Here is a 24,753-nt window from a genome sequence, read left to right as displayed (position 1 = left end):
TTTGCGGTGGCCCTTTCGGTCTCTATACCTACTTAGGTCCATGTTTTCTGGATATAGCTAGCACCAAATAACGATAGCAGTCCTGTTAAATAGTCTGGAACTAGAATAATAGGTCTGATATAATATACTAATATAGAATATAAAAGCAGAATGAATGGTATGTTCAATGACATAGCAATAGTTTAAAAAAGGGTGAATAAGTGAACTGGTATTCGACCATGACGCTTAACTTTCTGACAAAAGAGTGATGACTATACTGATTCACAAGTTTCCTTAAACAAATCATAATATATCCCATATCATAGTAACCCTACAATTGTTACGTCATTGGCTTTTATTGTGAGTACTGTGCACTATAGGAACCTAACCAGGACTGTGATTGGCTGTGACTAACATGGCACGAGCTTCAGCGTTTTTCATTGGTTTTTGCAGTCCCCCGACACTCAGGCTTGGCAGAACGATTACCTGCAAGGCACAGGCTGTGAGATGTACACGGAAACTCTGTCGACTTCCTTTACTGGAATGAGCTTTACACAAGCTAGCGAGTAAGATTACTGAGTATACTTGATTTCCTATTATTATTACTTCGATTTCTTCATTTCTTCTGAACATTAAGTAGAACCTATTTAACAATACGCTATTCAATATGCATTATTGTAGCTTCCTAATTCTGAGTTCAGAGTTCTTTAATCCAACACCTTTGACTGAAAGCTGTAAGGGTGTACTAAAATGTTAAGAAAGAGGTAGGTTAGGTTCAAATAAAACTCTTTTGTTAAAATATTTTCTATAAGCTTTTTCTTTGTTTTAATCATCCATTTTTTCTTTTATTTTACTAACATGTAAATATTCTGTGATGTTATTGTAACCGTTATTCTTATTTATTAAATTTCTCCTGAGTGTTTATTTTACAGCGTTTATTTATATTTGTAAATGCTATTTTTCTTTACACCATTACTTTTATGTATGGTATGCATATATTTTACAGTTACTCGGGTAATTGTTTTAAGTTATGCTGCTGACTATTTATTTTAAACCACACATTAAGTTTCAAGGTTAGTAACTATGTAAAGGCAAAATGATGCTGCGGAGCTTCCTAAACCAGTAAATATTTCGCAGGTTGTGTTTTACAAAGTTGAAATTGCTCCTGTTGGCGATTGAGATCAAAGGAGAGGAGGGTGCAGACAGCAAAATCTCAATAAACCCACGGAACGTAAAGATACACGCGAACACACAAGGTTTCTTTATTGCACAGTCCGCAGATGAAGTAAAAAGGTAATTCTTAATTGTAATTTGTATCAATAATAACTGCATAGTAAATGCTAGTCAATATTTAGGGGCAAATGTAAACTGGACGAAAAAAATAAGAAACATGATCACAGCACCGCTCTCATTTGGGGATTGTATAGTGTGTATTGACAACTGATATTTTTTTTACTCTTACGGGAACTTCATCGTGTCAAAACTCTTTTTAAAAACATGTTTTTAGATGAATTAATATTCCATAATAAAGCCTAGTCAACGGGTCAAAGGCCTTTACTATAGCTGAAGTTGTATAATTTAGATGCAATTGTTGAATAAAAATAAATGTAGATAAAATATAATACCTAATTGTAAACCGATTCCGAGAGTGGGATCAATCAATCAGAAAGTGCTAGATATTCATTGACACTGGATTAATTTAGTTTTTTTTTTTTTAGAGCTTGGTTTTATTGCAAAGCATGCCACGAAGACATCAAAGACGAGACGCTCATCAAAAAGTGCAAATGTAAAAATTGTAAGTGTCATATATTTTATCGTATATATTTTACTAATTTGTACTTTAATGTTTTAAATAAGAACCATGACATAAAGATACCTCTTTGTTTTATATTTTGTAAGTGAAATAAAGACTGGTTAATACAATCAATAAAAGTAACAATATTCTGTGACATTCTTTCTGGGACTCTCTAACATCACTTGCTGTGTTTCTGAGACCACAAAACACTTACTTTCTCTATTATTTTTTCTATTTTATGTACCTATCTATGTCACTTGTGTAACACTTTAGGAACATGTAAAGCGCAATGTTTTCTTGTATCTGTGAAGCATTAATGATATATTCGGCTAAACTTTTAGTGACCGCACACCAGCGGAAGGTCGGAGCCGATATAGGTAACTTGCACCACACAATAAGCATACAGATTGACGTTTTTCAATTTATTTTCGTGTCTATATAATTTTGAGTTGCTTTAGTGGTGTTGCGTCCGTACCTCACAGACTGGATCGGCTGCAAGCCATTCTCGATCCGTGCTCGTTCACACCCTTATTTTAGCGATCATTGTGTTTGTCTGCTCGCTCGTGAATGGATACGCCCGACACAATAAAAGCACTTTGACACATCACTTATGCCTCTTTAAAAGTTCTCGCTCTGTTCTGATTTATTTCGAATCAGAGCGTTCTAGTGCATCATTCAATGTTATACGAACACAACAAGTGCGTAGCAAAACGTGCTTAGCTACACAGTTTGGCCACTATTTTTTAAAGCACACTTTAGTATTTTATTCAAATTAAGACAGTTAACCATATAAATTGATATGATGCACTTCAAAGCCCACCGAGGCATTACTGCATGATATAAAGTAGAGTTGAAACTCGCAACGCAATTTGCACTTTCATTTATCCCTGAACACTTAGTTAAAACACTGTCTAAAATGCAAATCCATGAAAGCATGTCTCAGAAAGTCAGAGTGATTAAAGGACGTTAATAATTCTCATGAGGCGAGCTTTGATACTTTACAAAGGCTTCATAGGACAGTTCCGGCTTGTCTGTGCTATTGAAAGTGACTAACGCACGGTCGAGAGATCCGGTCGCTACTCATATCATCAAACGCATTTGGTGGAATCAATTTTACGATTTAGTCATGTTACAATTCTGCTAAACTACCTTTAATAATGTTTTCAAGATTTCGTGTAGTTGTAAATTTGGTTCTACTAAGGTCAAGCATCAATTCCCGTTCAGTCAAACAGGAGCGTGCCTTCGGATGTGTCAGTGTTTAAATTTTTACAGATGTCGGAATGATGATGATGCAGACGGGGATGGTGAAACAAAGTCTTAATACATATCGAAGTGTCGACGGTACGGAACGTATTGACTTAACGCCAAAAACCGTACCTCACAATACTAGTTTTCTTGCATTAACTAACAACTGCTCAAAACTCTTATAAAATTGGGCTAAAGTATGCTAATTCACCGATGAAAAAACACGCAAATAGAAAGCAGCAATGCTAATTCACGAATGTTAACTGCGTTAATATTATTGCTTAATATATACAGTGATAAAGCGTTAAGGAAATTAGGAACATATAAACGCTTTTGGATATCAATTGCCTACTTCACTTTCTTTCAATAACATATTAACTGAAGATTTTCTAAATTGATGAAGTTATGGTTTATGGTGCTTTTCATGGGAATTGGTTACCAAAAGGTGCTACACCTTTGGCCACCTATTACGACGAATTATGTCAAAAGTCTAAGCTTTGCATCTCTGTCTGCATATAATTATGTATTTATCCATCGCCTACCTTATACCTGTTCCAGTTTCAGTTCACAAACAGGACGTTTTTGGTTAAATGTAACGAGTAAGCTAAAAATTTGTTTCTCGATTCAGTGGCTACATTCAGGAAAGGCGTACGAGCCGTCCAGATGGTTGGCCGGGCAAGTACGTAACTCATGTATACATTTCCTTGTAAATGTCGATGTGGTGTTACGATGCGATGGTGTCTTTGGTCGCACGCACCGGTTATAGCAGAACCGTGTCCTGTTGTCATTGTCTTGTATACGTTATCTATGTGCATTTTATACAGCAGTTAGATGTTTCGCCTCTCTATTAGTATTAAACATAGAGAGACATATTGTGATGTCGTTTTAAGTTTTATTTTGGTCTTGTTATTACATCTTATCAATACAGACATTTATTCTAGGAGTATCTTTGATCCTTAATTTTGTGCATCGATAATAATAGCCCCTCTGAAATTGATGTTGTATCGTCATAGATTTTGAGATTACGTGCTTATAATTTGTTAAAATGAAATTTTCTAATCTTTATTCATTTACATAGGGAGAGTTTAATTTAAAATTAGATGGCCCCGCCTCCATAGAATTGCAACTTGCAAGGACCTTGCAGTGGTCGCTCAATGCCTCAGATTCCGTCGATAATTTGGTATACGCTACTGTACATCGTGTAAGACCTCAGAATTTCATTAGAGCTCAAACTCATTAAACTTAGTAACCTAGAACACTCGGTGCCATCTCCTGGTCATCACATCTTTAAGTCTCATTTCATTTTCTACTAACATTAGTCATTATCATTTCTTAAAAAGAATTAATTCAGTAACAGAGTTTACCACTAGTTTAGTGTTTAGACCCACACAGCGCTTGTCTAATGTTTAATGTTGTTTGTTTGTTTTAGTCGTAGTTTGTTGCATGTGAATGTTTTGGTTGATTTGAAAACAATTATATCATCTAATAAGAATTTAAATTGATGTTTCATTATTTTAATTTTTTTTCTATACATCAGTTTCACCTTTAATATCTAAGATAATGTCAGGTAACAATTGTTTAAAAAAAATTATAGAACTATCAAACTAATTACTATATAATTATTGCACTAATATTATCAAGTTCATTTCAATAATGTTTCAATTTTTTTATTTAAGAAAGAACTTTTCCTTTTTTTATTTGATCAGCTTCATGATATTTTCACGCCCTTAAGTTACTTGTCTTAAAAAATGATGCAAGAATATATAAATAAAAAAATAAATGTTCTTTAAATGAAAATTAATTATTTTAGGATACATTTATAGAAGATTTCAATGAAGCTTATCAATTATAAACATTGAATTCCGGTCAAAAGGTGAAACCGTATGTCTTCTGTTTTCCTTACTATATATAAATGTGTATCATCAAAATGTCATACAACTTTGGTACATTATGCGATGTGTAGGTCGTTTTATTGAGTGGTGTATTGGAATGCGAACTGTGCTGATGTTTTGCAGATGACCACCATCCTCCCCCCACCTTCACGCCGCCAGAGTTGCCCAAGAAGGTCCATGTTCGAGGTACTTCTCAGGCTCAAAGGACTGAGTGATTTTATTATTTTCTTTTTGTCATCGGCCCACACATAACTGCCAGATTTGCTTACCCATAGGTTTCAAAAGTAAAAAAAAAATTAACGCACTTAGATGCTTCACCACGCCTTTTCATAGCGAGCACAATGGATGAAGAAAAATTAAAAAAAATGTCCATCTGATGGTCTTCTTTTGCTTCCATCAAGCATGACCCTGGCTTAGATTACCGGTCGAATACTGAAACGTTAGTTAAATGGTAAGGTTACCAAAAATATCATCTGACTGTTTTTGATGTTTTCAATTTCAGAAAAAAAGCCGAAAGCATGTCAATATAAGGTCCCCTTCAAATTTTAAGAAGCTTTTCAGTACTCGGAGGTATTCGTACACTGACGCTTTGCGAGCGAAAACTTCCTGTCCAAAAGTTTTAGGTCTCTTGATGTTTTATACAACCTGTTAACACGTTTCCGACGGCAATATATTGTTTGTTTGCATCACATTTTCTGTTCAAAGATATTGCAATTCCAAATTGGGAAAGTTTCATTGATCTATGCTTCTTGGTTAACTCTAAAGCGGATATCTTCATTATCTTCTGGTTTGTATCCTAAAGCCTTGCAGACCTCTCTCATGACATTGCATCTTACTGTATTTTTTATATATCTGTGATTGAATGTTCTGTAAAAAGCTTCTGTCGTAGATTTTGGAGAGATATCTTTCAATTTCAAATAATTAAATTTTAATTTTAATTTTCAAATAATTAAATCTGATTACCTAAATAAAAATATACTCATAATAAATAATTTAATTCAATATATTTTATTTATATGAACGTGAATAGTTAAATAATCAAAATTATTGTTCAAGGTGAAATCGCAAGGGAGAGAGGAGAAGATATCAGTTGTAAGTATTAAGTATTTCTTATGATATCCTATGAAAAAGTTTTAAAGTGAATTTAATGCAAAATATTTCCATGAAATTTCAAATTCTTTAAAATTTCATGAAAATATTTTGAATTTATGGATTCATATTGCACTTTATGCATTTTTTTATGAATTTTAGACTATCAACTCGTCTGATTGGGCACTATCAAAATTAACAAATTGATGATACAATGCCGATTTAAAAAAAAATACGCGCTTCGGTCTGTTAACTTTTGGGAGGTTAGTGTAAACTACATACAAAAAACTATGCCCAATTGAGGACCTCCGCTGTTTTAGAAGGCAATTAAAAATGGCATCACCTATCTTCCCGTATTTACATGGTCCTGTTAACCGATCAGATTATCATGATTATCACCTCAATATACGTGTAACAAAATTTTAATGATGATAGGAATAATTATTTTATTTATATCATGTTTTTTTTTCATTCCTATTCAAAACTTAATCGGTTGTACACAAAACTAACGAAAATCATTGTGATAAGGGCTGTAGGTACTTCAGTAGGAGATATAGTCCACGGACTTAGTTCAGCATTTATTCTCGTTTCCTCTCAACTACATTAAACACTTATGTCATTAAAATATTGCCTCATTATATTTTTTTCTAACTCATTCTTATCTTTTTATTAATAGGTTCGCTCTGTCAGTTTATATTATTTGTTTACCATTAAAAAAAATTAAGTTTTAGGAAAATCTCGGTAAACCGCAATGGACTTTGGAAATGACGTTTTTTCCGGATATCCCTGAAGCTTGCATCTTGGAAGATCACTCCCTTCTGTGTGATGAATACGATATATTTTACTTATGTCCTTTATCCACTTCCAGTGATAAACCGCAATCATCGCAGTGCCGCGCCCACGACTCTTCTGTCCCCAATGGCGAACCAGCTCATGAACACCACCACCACAAGGCAGGTTAACAAGGTGAAGCCAAACGTCAACAGAGCACCGCCTGATACGTAAGTGAACAACTACTGGTTTTTTTTTATTTCTCTGTGTAAGCCATCTGCAGCCCTACCACCAAACTTTGGCAAAAGTCTAGTGATAATCGCAATTGATTTGACACTATTAGTTAAAATTTGGGTTACATTTTTTTTTAACTAACTTATCTAACCATAAGGTGTGAGCCACAGAAGTCGGGATGACCAGCTTCTCAGTAACTATTCCAACAGGTAGCCCCCATAATAATACACTTTCAGGACAGTAGAAAACTGTTCCCAGAAATAATAAAAGGATGAATTGTAAGTTGTACGTGAATTCTAACTTATTCATACGTCGTTGAAAAAACAGAAGAGTAAAGTTCTAAAGTTAAACATTGTTTTAAAAGCTCGTCATGGAGCACGCAAAACTTGATAGCGTCAGTAATATTATATGTATACTCATCTCGATTTTCGTATTGAGCTGACAGATCCACGTTTATATCGCCTTTTGCCTCGCTCATTAAAAATACACTTTAAGCAAGTCAAAAACGATATTTGCGATTATCGCTATGAAATAATAACACATTGCTTGGTGGTTGGGAGACTGCGGTATATCGACTCCAGTGTAGTTGTAGAATTAAAAGTCACGAATCTAAACAGTTGCCGAGCTTAGTATCTTTGAATAAAAATGTACTACGTACTATGGAAAGATCAACGAAAATATATAATTAATGGTAAAAAAAAAACTAGGAACATTTGCGTATGAGAAAAAATAGGTTTTATGTAAGAACTTTTCTTTCGCATGCCAAAAATGAGAAAGTTTGTTCGCATGATCGAAGGCCGATTGGCGCAGTGGGCAGCGACACTTCTTTTTGAGTCTTAAGCCGTGGGTTCGATTCCCACAACTGGACAATGTTTGTGTGATGAACACGAATGTTTTTCAGTGTCTGGGTGTTTATCTATATATTATAAGTATTTATGTATATTATTCTTAAAATTATTTATCAGTTATCTAAGCACTCATAACACAAGCTACGCTTACTTTGGGACTAGATGGCGATGTGTGTATAGTCGTAGTATATTTATTTATTATTATTTTACTATCTCTTTTCGTTTACTTATGATTGAGATGACATTGCAAAGTCTGCGCGCTACGCATAACGGATATATTTTCTTTGTGTTTTTCCTATTGTCTTGTTTTGCAATAAACTATTGCAAAACAAGACAATAAGAAAAACATTATATATTCTATTTTAGTCTATTACGCTACAAATGATAGGTGTATCTGGGAGTCAGGTGTTGATCAAAGATTCAGTTGAAGAAACCTCCTTTAGTACGTAGTTCTTACGTTTTTGGCATTTTGCTTGTTACTAAGAGTTGTGTGCTCTATAATTTTTTGGTACCACTGACAGTTTTACAGCTAGGCTGGGTCTTATTTAATCTATTATCTTCTTTATTGTTAGCGGTTGCTTGAGCTCATGTACAACTTGCGTGTTTGAGGTTTTGTACAACAATTTAAAATAGGCCCATCAATCTGCATCGCAGCAGTATGGTGGGTATAATATCTAAAATACACTTTTGTGAGAGTGGTAAACGGAGCGTTAATGAATGAAAATGAATCGTAAGTTGTACGTGAGTTATAACTTATTCATATGTTGTTGAAATATACAAAAGCGTATATTTCCTAAACTTAAACGTTGATTTAAATGCTCCCCGAACTGCAATTGATTTGATTGTTGCGAAAAAGCTACTTACCAACAGTGGAAGGTGGGTCTAATTTATCTAATAATTCGCAATATATCCAGTAATACACATAAGTATATTTTTATTTCAAGTAAAACGAAAACCTCTGAGTACCTAATATGTGAAGATATTTGGTATGAATTAAAAGAATAAGTACTCATGCCATATCGGTATACTGGTATATAATTTGTTGCACCTAATACACATAATTGGGTATATTTACGAAAAGACAGCGGGATAAATGTATACTATGCCAATTATTTATTGTAATGCTAAACGCATTGTAGTGGTAAGAGGCACTGGGTGCTCCTTCTATTGGCTAGGAGTATAATTATCAAAAAACACTATTACTTAGCCTACAACGTCACTAGTGGTTTTTGTCACGGTGACAAAAAATCACCTTTACGTGACAGCTACATATTTCCATACAAAAGGAAGGTGATTGTTTGACACTGACATACAGCCACTAGTGGGTTTCCCACTTTAACACGCCTCTAATTTACGAAATATTATAAGACGGAGGTTCAACGTAGTTTGGCGTAAATTCCATCCATGACGGTTGTCAAAACAACGTGAGGTTTGAGCGTTTGGATTTTTAAAAAGTCTAGTCCAGTGGAATTTTTATTGAACTTCTTATGCTAACCAATCGATAACGTATTCCGTCTTCAGATTGATATTGTTCGGGGACATGGACTGAATTAACGCAATTATGTAACCTCCGTCTAAGACTAACAAAAAAAAAACCTGTAAAAACTCCGTTTATTATGTCAAGTTAATATTATTGTTGCTTTTTACAAGCATTTGATGTCTGCTGTTAGCACGAAGTGCACTATGTATGCACGGCACAACGTTATCTATGTCTATCTCTGTCTAATATTTTGTCTCACTTCCACGGCTCCTTTAAACAATGGAGACGAAACTCTGGCCCTGTTTGCAGGAATACGCAAGACCAAGATACGAATTACCAAGCCTATCATCTAGCCTACGAAGTGAAAAAACTCATGTAATTTCATAAAATTATATATATCACCTAGATATTTTTCTGATCTGTAGTTTGGTTATGCAGTCAGTGATTTATGTTCTTTCAGTTGTTAGTGAGAATGGACTATGTGTAGCGTGTAGAATTAGTACCTTATTGTTTTTGTTTATCTCCACCTAGAACCCCACCACGTGACATTGTCATGGTAACGAATATAATTTATTATTGCGTATGAAAATGCGTTCCTGTGACACAAATGCATGCAGCTTCGGATTTCCATACGCATTTTATAAAGACTTTGTTACAAAGACAAAAATCAGAAGTGGGACATTAGGTTTTTTAGTATGTTAGATATTTGTTATTCCACCTAAGCTATGTGATGAATTCTGCACTTAGGTTAAGCACAGCACTTAAAACTTTTGATGAATTTGAATAATAGTTATGGGTGAATTTTTAATAAAGAAAATATTGCCTGAATTTATAAGTGTCAATAAAATTCACTGTCAATATAAATTACATTATTCGATGTAACGCAAAAGTACTTATGAAATATTTTCTTTATTTTGCATCGTGCTTAGTAGATTGCCTTGAACATATTGTGTGACTGTCGGAAAGAAGTAAATAACATCATTTCATAGATTATAAGATCTAATATTGTTGCAAACAAAGATTTAAACCCATCCCATTTTCACAATAATCAGAGTAAAAATGGATATTCTGGGCCCAGCTCTTTCAAAATTATTGCTATCAAGACGAAAATTAATTTGTACCGTCAACCTCTTTAGGTAAAGCTTAACCACGTTTTTACCTTCAACACGCTTTTCTACCTTCAAATTTGACCTTCGACAAGACTTACCTACTTAAACAAGCGCATCTTGTGATAGAACATAAATTTGCTAGGCACCGCGGAAGCATGCTTGCCGAGTACATTTGTCCTTATTTTAAATTCAATACTTTCAAACGATTGTGTGCTTTAAATACAAGCGATTAAGTGGAATGATTTTAGTTTTATTCCTTTCCACGATCAAATATAATCTATACTACTTGAACAAGCGCATCTTGTGATAGATCATAAATTTGCTATGCACCGCGGAAGCATGCTTGCCGAGTTGATTCAATACTTTCAAACGATTGTGTGCTTTAAATACAAGCGATTAAGTGGAATGATTTTTGTTTTATTCCATTCCACGATCAAATATAATCTATGAAATGTTGTTGTAGCTAAATATTGAAACATATGAAGTACTGAACGTATACATAGAAATCATTTTATGCATCTGTAATTTTAAATAATACTTACTTGTCTACTGTCTACCTATATTTCCAATTATTATTTATACCTAATGCATTAAGCAATTATTATATAATTTGCTTGTAATTATCGTTTGAACTATTTTATATTTTAACTATTTATTATTTTCACGAATAATGCTCCAAGTAATTTAATAAAGTACTTGTTACGTGCGTGTGTGCTTCAATTTATATTTGCTAGTTGGTGAAATCTAGATTTTTTTTGTGCGTATATACTTGGAGAATTAATTCTTCCAACGATTCTTTTAAACTGACCCATTTCGAAATACCAAACGCTAAAAAAACATAAGCAAACGAACTAGGTATAATTCGACATGCAAATAAATGCACATGATAAAAATTAAATTTTTACATCACGCACACTGTACAAGTCGCACCTGAGCTTCGAGTTTATTTTTTCGAGTAAAAACTCGTCACTAGGATAATTTTTTACTGAGCAATTTCAATATTATCAATAACAACACCGATTTGTATTGTACACACCCGACTGGCTGTCTCTATACAAATGTCAGGTTAAATTTGTCCCCATTTGAGGGCCACGTGTGACGTACGAGTGTCTCTGGAACTAGTTATATGGTGTTTTCATCATCACATCAACCTATTACCGGCCCACTACAGAGCACGGAACGTCTCCCACAATGAGAAGGGGTTAAGGCCGTTGCCTACCGCGCTGCTAGTGCTAATTGGTAAACTCCACACACCTTTGAGAACCTTATGTAGAACTCTAAGGCATGCAGGTTTCCTCAAGATGTATTCCTTCACCGCTGAATCAAGTGATATTTTAATTACTTAAAACGCACATAACAGAAAAATTAGAGGTGCGTGCTGGGATTCGAACTCGGCCCCGAAAGTGAAGTCGAGCTCCTACCCATATGCGCTATAACCGCTTGTCGTATCCTCTATATAATGTTTTAGTCATTCTGCTTTTAGTTCCATGGACACTCCCATGAGCGCCCACTTACAACGCCAAAATGGCATCAATCAATTGGATGCAAATCAAAGTGACAGCAGCCCGTCGAGTGGTGACAATACAGTTCGGTGGTCTTGTCTGAACACCCTAGATCGCTATGCGTTTGTGCTGATACTGTTGTACGCGAATCTCTAATCTAAGCTTTGACAGGATTTAAAGTAGTGACGTGCCTTTCATATTGTTTTTTCGTGGATAAGGATAACATTATCTTTACATCTGCTATTTCAGATTAGTTTGGAGGTTTGTGTATACCATTGTCAGATAAACGAAAAATGAAGTGACGAGTTATTTTTACCCAAAAAGTAACATTCGCTGCTCTGCTGACATTTCTGCCGGAATGGGGAATTTAAAGTGTAATTTTATAATCCAGGCCGACGAGTAGAAGTAGTGGGGGTAATCAAAACAGTAACGGAGTCAGTTTGCCAGCGGGGCTGGCGGACGACCAGTCGAAGGACTTCGACTTTGAAAAGACTGAAATGAAGTACGATTCTACTGGAATGTTCCATTGGAGTCCAGCGAGGAATCTAGAAGATTGTATATTAGTACGTATTTAACTACCTTTAAAGTACCTACTTTATTTTGTCAAAACAAACAGTTTGACTTTATGACTGAAAATTATAAGAACTCAAAGGCGTTGCCATAAAATATATATTTAATCTGGTTTTGAAGGAACTATCTCATATCATAAGAGGGAATACTGTGACACATAATTGAAGATCGGGATTCTCTTGGTGTATTAAAAACTGGAAAAGGAAATTATTTTATTGAGAAGTTTTTCGGATCATTTAATAGACTTTCATTTTCTGGTATCAGGTATATTATATTATATTATTATGCCTGGTATTATCTGTAAAAGTGGTTACACTTCCCTTGCGATTCAATGGATAAAGCTATACCGTGAAGCGAAATATTATCTATTATTTGTTTATCTATTTAACTATTTAATTATTAAATTTGTAAATTTAATAATTTATAATGGTTTATCTTCTCCTTCTTCTGAGCCACTTACAGCTTCTTTGCATCCCAACGGGGAAAACTGAATGTTATTTAGTCGAGTTCCAGTCTTTTCTATAGGTTGTAACTCTCGCAGTGATCGAGTTTGTCAATAACAAGAGAGTTAGGTTCAGAAAATTTAATATCCTATTCTTCACTCACCTTCCACAGGACAGAAACCAAGCGGCGATGACCGTGTTAAACGGCCACGTGGTAGTTTGCCTCTTCGCTGATCCAGACTCGCCTCTGATAGGACTCAGAAATCTGGTGATGCCGCTAAGAGCGTCCAACTTTCACTACCACGAGTTAAAGCACGTGGTGATTGTTGGCAGCGTGGACTACATCAGGCGTGAGTGGAAGATGTTGCAGAATCTACCCAAGATATCTGTGTTGAATGTGAGTTTAGCTTTAAATATAACATTATTAAATAATACACATTATTGGGTCTCATAAGAAGGCTCAGAGTCACTCAGCGGGCAGCGGAAATGAGGAGATCCGTAGGAGAACTAGAGTTACTGACATAGCTCAGCGAGTCGCGAAGTGGCAATGGGCGGGGCACATAGCTTGACGTTGGGGTCTTAAGGTGCTGGAATGGCGACCCCTCACCGGTAAGCGCAGCGTAGATCGACCCCAACGAGGTGGGCAGACGACATCAGGCCACTGTGAGCCGCTGGAGGCAACCGGCCCAAGACCGTGGATTGTGAAACTCCCTACAAAAGACCTACATCCAGTAACGGTCGTCAATTGGTTGAATTGACGATGATTATGATGATGATGATCACAATTGAGTAAGTTCAAAGGTTCTGCGTGATTCAGAGGAACCAGCAACTATGCAGTATCTGAGGTTCGTGGAAAAGGGTAATAAGGCGTATCCTGACCTCGTTACAAAGAAGAAATTCTTATTTTGACCCTATAAGATATTTTATAATAAAACATTCGCCTTGTTTCAATTTACCAAGTCATTTAAAAATTAATGGCAAAATTCCCATAATATCTTGCAAGCTATGTAAAAGCTTTATTAATGGTAATTAGGTATAGTCCCATATTAAAGTAGCGCTTTGCTTCAAACACACCTTTTGTCAGGTTGCATTGTCTTGCACCTTATACCTTGGTGGTGGGATACAAGATTTCCAGATTTAGGAAGTAAACTAAAATTTTTCACATTAGAGCATACGTAAAAATAAAAAATCGTAACGTATCGATTTTACTACACCTCAAACGACAGCGTAATTGCCACCTAGTACATACTTCAAGCGGTCTCGAATATTATGCAACCTCTTTTAAAATTTCAGGGATCACCGCTAAGCCGGGCCGACTTGCGTGCAGTAAATGTGAATCTATGCGACATGTGCTGCATTCTGTCAGCGAAGGTGCCATCCAATGATGACCCAACGCTGGCTGACAAGGAAGCTATCTTGGCTTCGTTGAACATCAAGGCTATGACGTTTGATGATACCATTGGAGTGTTGAGTGCAGGAGTGACAAATGGCGCGACCACGCAGCCGCCTCCTGGGGGAAATCCCGCGCCGGTCTTGCTGCAGAGAAGAGGGTCGGTGTATGGTGCCAATGTGCCTATGATTACGGGTAAGAACCCTTAATTAACTTCTCATTGCTGAGGAAACCCATGCCCTATAGTGGGCCGGTAATGGTTTGATATAATGACCTTCAATACCTTCGTAAGCCGTTAAAGAATCCGCCCCATCGACGGTGTAGGCGACACCCAAGTTTTTCCAAATATTCACTTACTATCGAATCAATCTATCTGTCTCTCTGTCCGTCACCAGGTTTTATCTCATGATCATTATAGTTAATCAGTTGAAATTTTCACAGATGTTGTATTTCTGTTACCGATAACTAATATTTAAATATAAGTTATCAATATAAATTGATTTTTTTTTTCATGGTAAATTATTCCATTATCTTAGATGATGCATATATGTATGCGTATGATACGATAGATTAATTCTTAATTGTATAAAGTAGTTATACAATCAAGAATTAATCTATATTCTAACACTCTAGAATGTCTCATTCGTAAATAGAACTTTCGATCGTCGTAACTCGCAAGATTAAAAAAAGATTAAAGTGATGTTTTTTGTTTGAATACAGAGCTAGTAAATGACAGCAACGTGCAGTTCTTAGACCAGGACGACGATGACGATCCCGACACGGAGCTGTACCTCACGCAGCCCTTCGCCTGCGGGACTGCCTTCGCTGTCAGCGTGCTAGACTCCCTAATGTCTACTGTGAGATATATTACAACATTATTATATTAACCTTTAGGTGTCACAGACTGAATCGATTGCATTAACAATAGTAATTTGTCCAGCCAATATCAATCGTTAAACGATCGGAAAACGTTATCCAAAAATAACGAGTTCTTTTAATCTAAAAATATTAAAAGTCTTTGTTTTTGGTAAGGACGTGTTTATGCAGGCCTCTCTATTTTTACACCACAAAAAACAAAAAAATAGAATACCAAAGGCCGCCTTATCGCTTAGTAGCGATCTCTTCCAGGCAACCTTGGGATTAGGGAAACCAAGAGAAGCCGAACGGTGGGGTGTATTAATATAAGATACATTATACATACTTACAAATAATTACACACTAGCACGCATCCAGATTAAACACATAAAATAATGTTCTTAGATCGGAATCTGAAACTTGTTACTACCAGTTACGTATGAAGTTACGTTGGGTAATTATTACTCTTGACAAATAGTAGTGGAGTTATGGTAGTATAGCTTTTTATGACAAAGCTCACCCGGGGAAGTAATACCGCCCTGTTTATTTAGTTGATTCCCCGCAAGAAATTAAACGCGAGCCAAATAAAAAATGTATCAACTCGTAATACTGGTATGGTCTTACTTAATCAGTAGTGAGATTTCGTTAGGTTAGAAAAAAAAGCAACATTATTTATTGCATTACGCTAAGTCTGTAAAGATCTCTGTAAATAAGTAAATAAATTACTGTCTGTATCCTGCGTTTTAACCGGCGCTTCAAATACGGATCGTGCATAATTATTACAAGTAATGGCTTGGTGTATTTTATATTGTTTTATTTCTCGCAGAGACCTCGGAGAATATACGGTTTGTTTGTGCCGCTAAGCGGCATTGATGTGTTCTGCAGGGTGATTACGTATCTCGCGACAGACTTGTGACAGGCGTAAATCTTGCAATCCCTGCTGTCAAACGTCACTTTTATTTTTTTTTCTGTGTGGAAAAGTGACGTTTGACAGCAGTGATTTTAAGATTTGGGTCTGTAGGACGTGGTTGCCGGTGTTTGTACACGCATATAAGGCTTAACATTAACGCCTCAAAATGATAGACACAGGACGGCAATTTTCGAAGTGTTGATCTGTGTACTCTGTCCGTTATCAACTCGGTCCGCCAAATGTTACAATAAAAAAAATGTACACGTTTCAGACATACTTCAACCAAAACGCGCTCACGCTGATCCGGTCGCTGATTACGGGCGGCGCCACGCCCGAGCTGGAGTTGATCCTCGCCGAGGGAGCTGGTCTCCGTGGGGGGTACTCTACGCCTGAGAGCTTGGCCAATAGGTAACGCATTTTATGATTATCAGTCATACCTTACTAGTCTCTAGTCTCACTTCTGGAACTTTAGACCCTCCACACTTCTACAATACAGGTTTGAAGGCGTTAACTATTATTTTCAAAGACTATTGCTACGGCTTATCGTGCTCACTCAAGAAAGAGGTCGGAACACCAACATTCTAACAGCCGGTTATGTAATATTCAACTTTTTTGTTAAAGAGCAATATATAAGCTTTGTATCTAATGGTTTATACTATCGTTATTACTGCATTATATGCGGTAATAAGTTTTTCACATAATAATGCAACTGACCGCCGCTTATTGTGATATTTTATCGTTGTCACCAGCATCACCTACTGTCACTCACAATGCGCACACTGTTAAATGTGACTGGGCAACAAAACGCACTCATTCTTGAAACAGAATTCAAAGAACTAGCCGTGATCTGTGGCCGCGCGACATTTGATCTCGTTAGACAACGGAACTGCAACTATTTGTCGCCGTAGTGTCACGTCTCTACAGTGGGTGCACTTCAATATATCTTCATAGCACTCCACTTAGCGATTTTAAGATACAACGGCTAAATATCACAATGAGCTGCGTCCGGGCCTTCTTGCTACAAGCAAAAACACATGTTCAAAAATAAATATTCAAGAGAAAAAAAAAAACTACCTACCACATCCACTAAATCTTCCGTTATCTACAGGGATCGGTGTAGAGTGGGCCAAATTTCTCTATACGATGGTCCACTGGCGCAGTTCGGCGAGGCCGGTAAATACGGGGACCTGTTTGTGGCGGCACTCAGGACTTACGGGATGCTGTGCATCGGCCTCTACCGATTTCGGGATACTTCGTCCTCCTGTGACGCGAGCAGCAAACGCTACGTCATCACCAATCCGCCTGATGACTTCTGCTTGCTGCCGACTGATCAGGTAAGGAGTTTTATAGCTTCCTCAGTTTGGTAGGTTTAGTGTGGTAGGCCAGAGTATAACTAGGAATTTATTTTTAGGTAGTAAGGTAAGATAAAAATATTGCAACTAACATTAAACTGAACTTAAATGTGAAATTTATAATTTATTGAGTTTGTAGTTTTTTTTGTTTTATAGTGCCAACGCACAGGATGACAACCTTTCCAATTGTGCGTTTTCAAGTTAACATTCTCTGAGAATGCTTCGGTAATGAAGCGACATGTGAATAGATAACATATTTTATGAGAATATGTGTTGTGTGTTGTTTGTGGTTACTAAAAATTGAAAACAAAAACGCATACACTTGTCTGGTTTGTAATTATTACTTAGTAAAATAACACGCGTTGAATTTAGTCAAAAATGGTGTAAAAAGATGTGCATTGAAATTATAATTCCGTATAATAATACAAATGCTTGAAATCTCCTTTATTATTGTTTATTGATTATAGTAAACTAGCTGTGGCCCGCGACTACGTCCGCATTAATTACGGTTTTCAACAAATCCCGTAAGAACCGCTTGTTTTCCTTGGATAAAAGTAGCCTATGCCACTCACCGTCCTTTCAATTCTATGCCAAAAATCTAGTTGGTTGATTGCTTTGTTATTGCACAAAGGAAGGACACACAAGCAAACAATATTAGTAATAACTCCGTGAAACGCGTGTGATGTTCGAGATGTTTAGTTAAGCAAGAATGGACATATGAAGCTGTGAAGCCCAGTAGTTAGCATCGGCTTCACTTTCCGGGGCCGAATTCGTTAGAATATAACTTATTTCAACGGTGAAGGAAATATTGTGAGGAAACCTGCACGCCTGATATTTCTCCATAATGTTCTCCAAGGCTTGTCCACCAATCCGCACTAGGCCAGCGTGGAGTACTACGGTCTAAACCCTTCTCATTGTGGAAGAAGATCCATGAGTAGTGAGACGGAAAAGGGTTGATTTTATGAAAAATCAGTTAGTAATGATTGTGCGTATTGTTTAGAACTGTTCAAAAATCGAATTAGCAGCATAATGACATCCGCAATGGGCCAGTGTGGTGTAACCATTTTCACATTTCGGAAGCAGACCCGTGCTTTATATTTGGCCGGTAATGGGTGGATGTTATGAACAAACATTGTGCGAATTGTTTGGAACTGTTCAAAGTTCGATTCAGCAGCAGAATGTCCCCGCAGGTGTTCGTGCTGATGCAGTTCGACCCGGGCGTGGAGTACCGCTCGCACAGGCGCGCGGCGGCGGGCGGCAAGGACGACGCGTCCTGACTATTGCTGTGCAGCGCCCTCACCGACGGGCCCTACTCCTACATCTAGGCGCCGGGGCCCGTCGCCGCGACCCCATGGGACACCCCCTACCCCCTACCCCCACCCCTACTGACCTTACTATAACCCCCCTACCCCAACTCGATGCCCCGCACCGACCCGAGAACCCCTGCCCCTTTGTTATACAACAGAAATAGTGTTGAGTAAAAACTTAAAACTAAGCCAAAATTCAGACTTTTCTTAACTTAACTTTAATGGTTCATACATCAATATCTATTTAAAACTCATCTTTCACGATCTTGTTGGATGAAGTTCACGTCAGAATTGCCTTGGTGCGAGGAATCAATCAGAAGGCGGGTAAAAGATGAATTCCGGCCTTTTGATTGACTCTTGTTGACTGCAGTCTCGTCCCCATGATAATAAACTTGATTTCCCGCACCGTTGCGAGCATCGTCACAATTTGACTGTACTACACGACAAGTACAATTCTCTCGTGAAAAACCTATCTATCCGCCGGTTGAAGTACTGACCGCACCATCAAGGATTAGGACATCAAAATAATTGAATTTACAAACAATTTTTCTCTATAAACTCATTCGTTACACATACGATATACATATCAATGAAATGATCGTGTAGCTTTAAACGGCTGCCCCTTTTAAGTTCTACTCAACACTAACATCTAGGACCTATTTTAGTTGTGCTCGCGAATCCTAGCACAAATTAATATGCGCTCTCTCCACCTTTTTTAAGTGCATATTGCTTTTATATTCCATTCGTACGACGACACATTATTTTTCTTGATTCTCTTACACTGAATATTTGCCCTGTATACTTTATGCTAACTACAATCAATCTATTTTACTTCTATCTATTTACTTATTTAGAATCTATGTCGTTAAAAAACAAAGATAATTGGTTGGAAAAAATTGCATAATCGTAAATATAAAAGTGATACGTACATACCATATTAATTCGCTCTGGGATTCGATGCGTTTATCTCCTCCACCCAAAGAAAACTTCACCTAAATCGGGACTTCCCTATTTTAGTTTTTATTTTGGTTTCGATCGGACACTGCACTGCAAAACTTTCACTCACTTCCAGCACATATTAGAAGATTCTAGAAGATCCGTGTTGCTTCGTTGTTGTGTTCGTTTTTCGGAAAACAAAACATTATTCTTGGACGTTCAAAGTTGCACCGGAGACTGAATTATTATAGTTACGTGTAAATAAAACGTACACTCAACACTTTATATTGCGTATATACAGGGTTACAAAGAATATAGATAGAAAAAAGCTTTCGGTGTTTCAATATATTTAGTCGTGAAAATGTAGATTGTGCCATGTCAGATTATAGCAAAAACGTACACGTAAGGGAGAATCTTTGACCTTGTATATACCTAACTATAAACGGAACACTACACACAAACACAAAAGTGAGGGTAGGCATACTTTAACCGATAGGTGTATTTACTTGGACTATATAATCAAATGCTCAATGTAAAAGAGAACCTTTTAAACTTTTAATTGCAAGACCGGTTTTAACAGGACGAACTATTATTGTAAGGTATTGCATATTTCAATTATATTTTTCTCTATCGTTTAGATTGTCCATTCCTTGTCCAGTAGACTTTTTTCGTATTCACGGTTAAGGTTATTTCTTAAATTTATATTATGTAGATTATTTTAAGCATTTATAATAGTCATTGTCGACTGATCGAAGTTCAACTATCACACATCACAACATATCTTTACATTTTCTTACTTTATATTGTGTTAAGTTGTTTTTTATTGGGTTCCCATTTAATTCTATACCTATTTTAAGATGTGTAGCGCTAGCGGTTTTCATTAGGTTGGGGAATTCGGGTCGACTTTAGTATATCTATAAATACTCCAGAGATTGTGCTTGATCTATTTTGGAATCTTAAGCTCGGATCTCATTTTGGGCGTCAGTTCCACATTGGGCACCAGTTCTACATTAGGTGCCATTAATATGGAGATTCCTTTTACGAGTACCGATTAACAGTTTTTTAGTAATACTCGTTCGGTTTTATGTTGAATGGGATTGGTTCCACAACATGTGTAGTCTTCGGTAATACTACAAAGCTCTTACACGGAACACTGGAACGAGCAAACCTCATAAAGGCGTTAGTGCTACATACAATTTTGTTATCGCTTTAAAAATTATGCACGGTATGGTAGTATGCATATGTTTTACATTATCACCCCTTTTCATATTTTAGTTCTTTATATTCTTTGATATTTACTGTAATCGTAGAGTAGTTGAGTAGGTGATTGCTTTATATTTTCTGTGTGTATCTCGTACTTACTTGGCTTAACGCTATCTCTGCACAGAAAATATCGACTTTTACCACAATTTCTATTAAACCACACACCGTTATAGTATTTTTTTTTGTTTATTATTTTTTTTAAATAAACATTTCGAAAGACCTTTCGTTTTTTTTTGGTTTCTTATTTCCCAAACTAGGGCGGGGGATTGTCAAAGTGGACGTGATTTGCGGCGCTGCACATTAAAAAAAAGAACTGAAACAAATTATATTAAAAAAAAAACTACTAAAAATTGCCATTGAGAGTATGTTCAAAGATCCAATGGGTTATACGTGGATAGAGTGCAAAGTGAGGTTTTGCTGTTAATGTGTGATATTATTTTGAGATCGTCGTTGTTATAAAATGGCTTGTGAAGCCTGCGATGTAATTAGATTTAACTCCGGGTGCTTTGACGATTGTGGACACTTCATAGTTTATTGTATTAGATAAGAAAACTTTAATTAACTGCACTGAAAAACAAAATTCTAACTTGATAAATACACTATTCTCAGCGGGCAGTTAATTAGGGTTACATAAGTAATTTTTTTTAGTACTATTTTAGTCAGATTCGCCTCACGTGACTAGTGGCTCATACCTATAGCATCATCTAGTTATCGTTCGTGTGTTCAATTTGAGTATCTTTGCTTTTCAATGTAACTTTGGCAGTCAATAGGAAATTGATTTTTTTTTATCGAATGCATTATTTAATAAACAAAACAACAAAAAAAACAATTTTTTGATATTCCGAACTTATTTTAATCACATTTAAAATAAATAAGATGCCCTTTTCCAGTGCACTGTCAAAGTTACAATAAAAAACAAAACTACCCAACACGACTATATAATGCAATAATTTATTACTTAATCAAGTTACCCACAAGATGTTTGATGAAGATAAATAGTTAAAATATACATAGTGTAATAGGGATCGCAATATAATGTTAAACGCGTCGCACGCTAATAACTTCACGTTAGTCGTTAACGAATAAAATACCTCAAATCGTAGATAATCGTTTTGTTTTTCTAATGTTAAAAGGTTTGGATTGTCGTCAAACATCCTGTATAAAGTTGGGAATTTATCGAGATTTAGAGCACACAGCGATATTTTAACGGGCATTGAAAACGCGACTGAAACGAGCTGCAAAAGCGATACAGTTGCAGTCTGGTTATTAAATATAAGCGTACGTTGACAAATGTCGCGCGTAAATATCGTCGTGTAAACGGGCTCTTATGATGACCATAGAATACATACAGTTCATTTATTTTTACGTGTCTTATTATTTAAACAATATTTTTTAAAAATTAGGCCTTAAAAATAAAAATAGGACAAAAAAAATTGTGTTACTAAATATATACTTGTATAAATTATTTTTTTTATAAACCTACTATGTATCTTTTTAATTTGTTTTTTTTTTACATATTTTAAACATATTTTCTACTATTAAGAAGAAAAAATATTGTTTACGTTTTACGAACGGTAATAAGAAATGGACCGTAAGTGTGCAGTTAGCCTTTGATTGCGGATATTACCTTGCCGATATAAATTTGTATATCTTTTAATTGGCTAACTGTTCGTGTTTTGGTCTTATAGAAAAGCAATATTGAAGCACATCATTTTGTAATCGTAATGTTAATCGAATCAAAAAATGAAGCTCATTTACGAAATACTCAAATAAGCGACAGGAAGGCTTTGAAAGTTAATATATTATAAAGAAACATTTACACTGGTAGTGGAACAGCCAAACGAACGCCGAAATCGCGTGATATTATTCGACCAACTTCCAACTGTCTTTTAAACAATAAGTATTCTATAGATTGGTCAGAAGACATACAAATGGCTGCAACTACTTTTTTCGGGTGTTAACAAACATGTGTAAATGAGGCATATATAGTATAGTTATGTGATAAACCGTGTTTCACCTAGTTTTGCGATTGTAGGTTAAAAATAGGATCATCTTTAAAATAGAATAGGCAAAACCGGCCTTATACGTAGGTTAATAATATCTACCAATTTTTCCTGAAAACCTAAAAACGGTCCAAAATAAAGTTCGTCACTAATTCGTAAAGGAATTGAGTGCAAACATACTGCCATATTTTATGAAGTTTCTTAGGCCATGTTAAAGATTTAATTTAAAGTACAAAATGCTTGCGAGCGCTAAAAATTATTGTGCATTCATTACGCTGTAAAAATTGTAAACACGTGAAAATTTAAATGTGATCTGTCTCTTACATGATAATATTTTATTTTAGCAACGACAGAAAGCGTGTTTAAAAGAAATATATAATAACAAAAATACCTGAGATCCAGTTAAGAGAACAATAAAAATGTATCCAAATATTCTGTTAAATATCTTTAGGGTCGGTTAACGTAACAATAAATCTTACTAACACTGGCTTCGACATATTTAATGGACGCAAAAACAGTCATTTTAATATAATATAAAATTGTGCTTGTGGTGAAAATATTTTGAGAAGATTTTAAAGGACTCCTCTAGCTCGTAAGCCGGCAAAACGTTAGCAAAATTACCTTCTCCCACCTCATCTTTTGCGACGCTTTGAGCACCATGGAGTGAGTTAACATGTGTACCGCAGCAGTGATGATTTTTAATGATGATTTTTTAAAGTAATTCTTTGAGCATACCTTTAGGACTCTGTAGGGACTGTGTCGATTTATAATATAAGAAGCCAAAATAGAACGAAAATTCTAAACAATGACTTTTCACGGACAAACAATTAAAAAAAACATAACAATATTGCGAACTAAATGAATTGGCTAATCAATAAATAAATAATTTTATTTGTGAAATTAACGTAGGTTATCAATGCAAAAAATAAACTTTGTCGATCGTAAAATTTTATAATAAATGATATGGTTGTGCACGATAGTTATAAATGAATCAAAGTAATCGGTCTGTCCAAAAATTACTCTTTATCTACTCGTATTTATTATATCATGAATTTATTTCTATTCTATTGACGTCAAGCAACTGCTTGGCTCCACCCAAGTGTCGTAGTCTTACAACACCCGTATTGACGTGATTACCAGATAAATTTGTCCACTGTGCGATCGGGTGAACTGTGATAATTCACAGTGTGAATACGGGTGCAAGTTAGGCTGGTAAAGGACGAAGGACACGACCTCCTTGAGTCACGTAAAATTAAAATAATTTAGTTTTCATTGGATTTGTAGAGCCATGCATGCCACAGGGTGCCCGTAGACGCCAAACTATTTCAACTTATAGAGTACCGCCATCAGCTACGCTCCAAATTCTATTCAACTAGTTCGTTGTAAATAGTCAAAAATGTAATTTTATATGTTACGTAAGAATTTTTCAAAATACACACTCCTTTGCATAAAAAAATAGAAGCTGCGGCTGCTTTAAAGTTTATATTCGATACTATCGTGTGTAGTTTGTTGTGAATTAGGCTTCTATGTCACCGTATGTTAGTTAGGTATAGTGTTCGGACGTCTCATTGTAAAAATGTAAAATACACGCTAATAGGTATTTTGAACTAATTATGAATGTTAATAATTAAGGATAATTACTAAAATGACGATTTTTCCTTTAATATTTTTATACAGCATTACAAAATATTTATCGCAATTAAAAGTTTATAGAGGTGGTTCAGTGTGCAATTTTAAATAGTGTATAAAATGTATAATCGCCTTAACGAGAGAGAATATA

General features: G+C 35.8%; 1 protein-coding gene across 17 annotated transcripts in view; it reads left to right on the top strand.

The window, feature by feature from the left end:
- LOC120626293 (calcium-activated potassium channel slowpoke) overlaps positions 1–21,190 on the top strand; it is a 113,250-nt gene extending 92,060 nt beyond the window's left edge. For 3 of the 17 annotated variants that reach the window (XM_039893759.1, XM_039893750.1, XM_039893749.1), the window contains exons 12-25: positions 433–545; positions 1,117–1,272; positions 1,698–1,774; positions 3,047–3,115; positions 5,035–5,097; positions 5,968–6,003; positions 6,869–7,001; positions 12,336–12,507; positions 13,130–13,354; positions 14,251–14,542; positions 15,068–15,204; positions 16,384–16,520; positions 17,221–17,446; positions 18,655–21,190. In XM_039893759.1, coding sequence (XP_039749693.1) covers positions 433–545; positions 1,117–1,272; positions 1,698–1,774; positions 3,047–3,115; positions 5,035–5,097; positions 5,968–6,003; positions 6,869–7,001; positions 12,336–12,507; positions 13,130–13,354; positions 14,251–14,542; positions 15,068–15,204; positions 16,384–16,520; positions 17,221–17,446; positions 18,655–18,741 — 1,923 coding nt within the window. In that variant the 3' untranslated portion in view covers positions 18,742–21,190. Of the gene's footprint in view, positions 1–432; positions 546–1,116; positions 1,273–1,697; positions 1,775–2,115; positions 2,152–3,046; positions 3,116–3,647; positions 3,699–5,034; positions 5,098–5,967; positions 6,004–6,868; positions 7,002–9,642; positions 9,709–12,335; positions 12,508–13,129; positions 13,355–14,250; positions 14,543–15,067; positions 15,205–16,383; positions 16,521–17,220; positions 17,447–18,654 lie in introns of all 17 variants that reach the window. The other 14 variants (XM_039893744.1, XM_039893743.1, XM_039893747.1 and 11 more) reach the window with 13 other exon arrangements.
- Positions 21,191–24,753: the final 3,563 nt, after the last annotated feature.

Source organism: Pararge aegeria, chromosome 9, assembly GCF_905163445.1.
Source record: "Pararge aegeria chromosome 9, ilParAegt1.1, whole genome shotgun sequence".
NCBI classification, from domain to species: Eukaryota; Metazoa; Arthropoda; class Insecta; order Lepidoptera; family Nymphalidae; genus Pararge; species Pararge aegeria.
The sequence above is the reverse complement of the archived record's forward strand: the minus strand, read 5'-3'. Positions and strand labels throughout refer to the sequence as shown.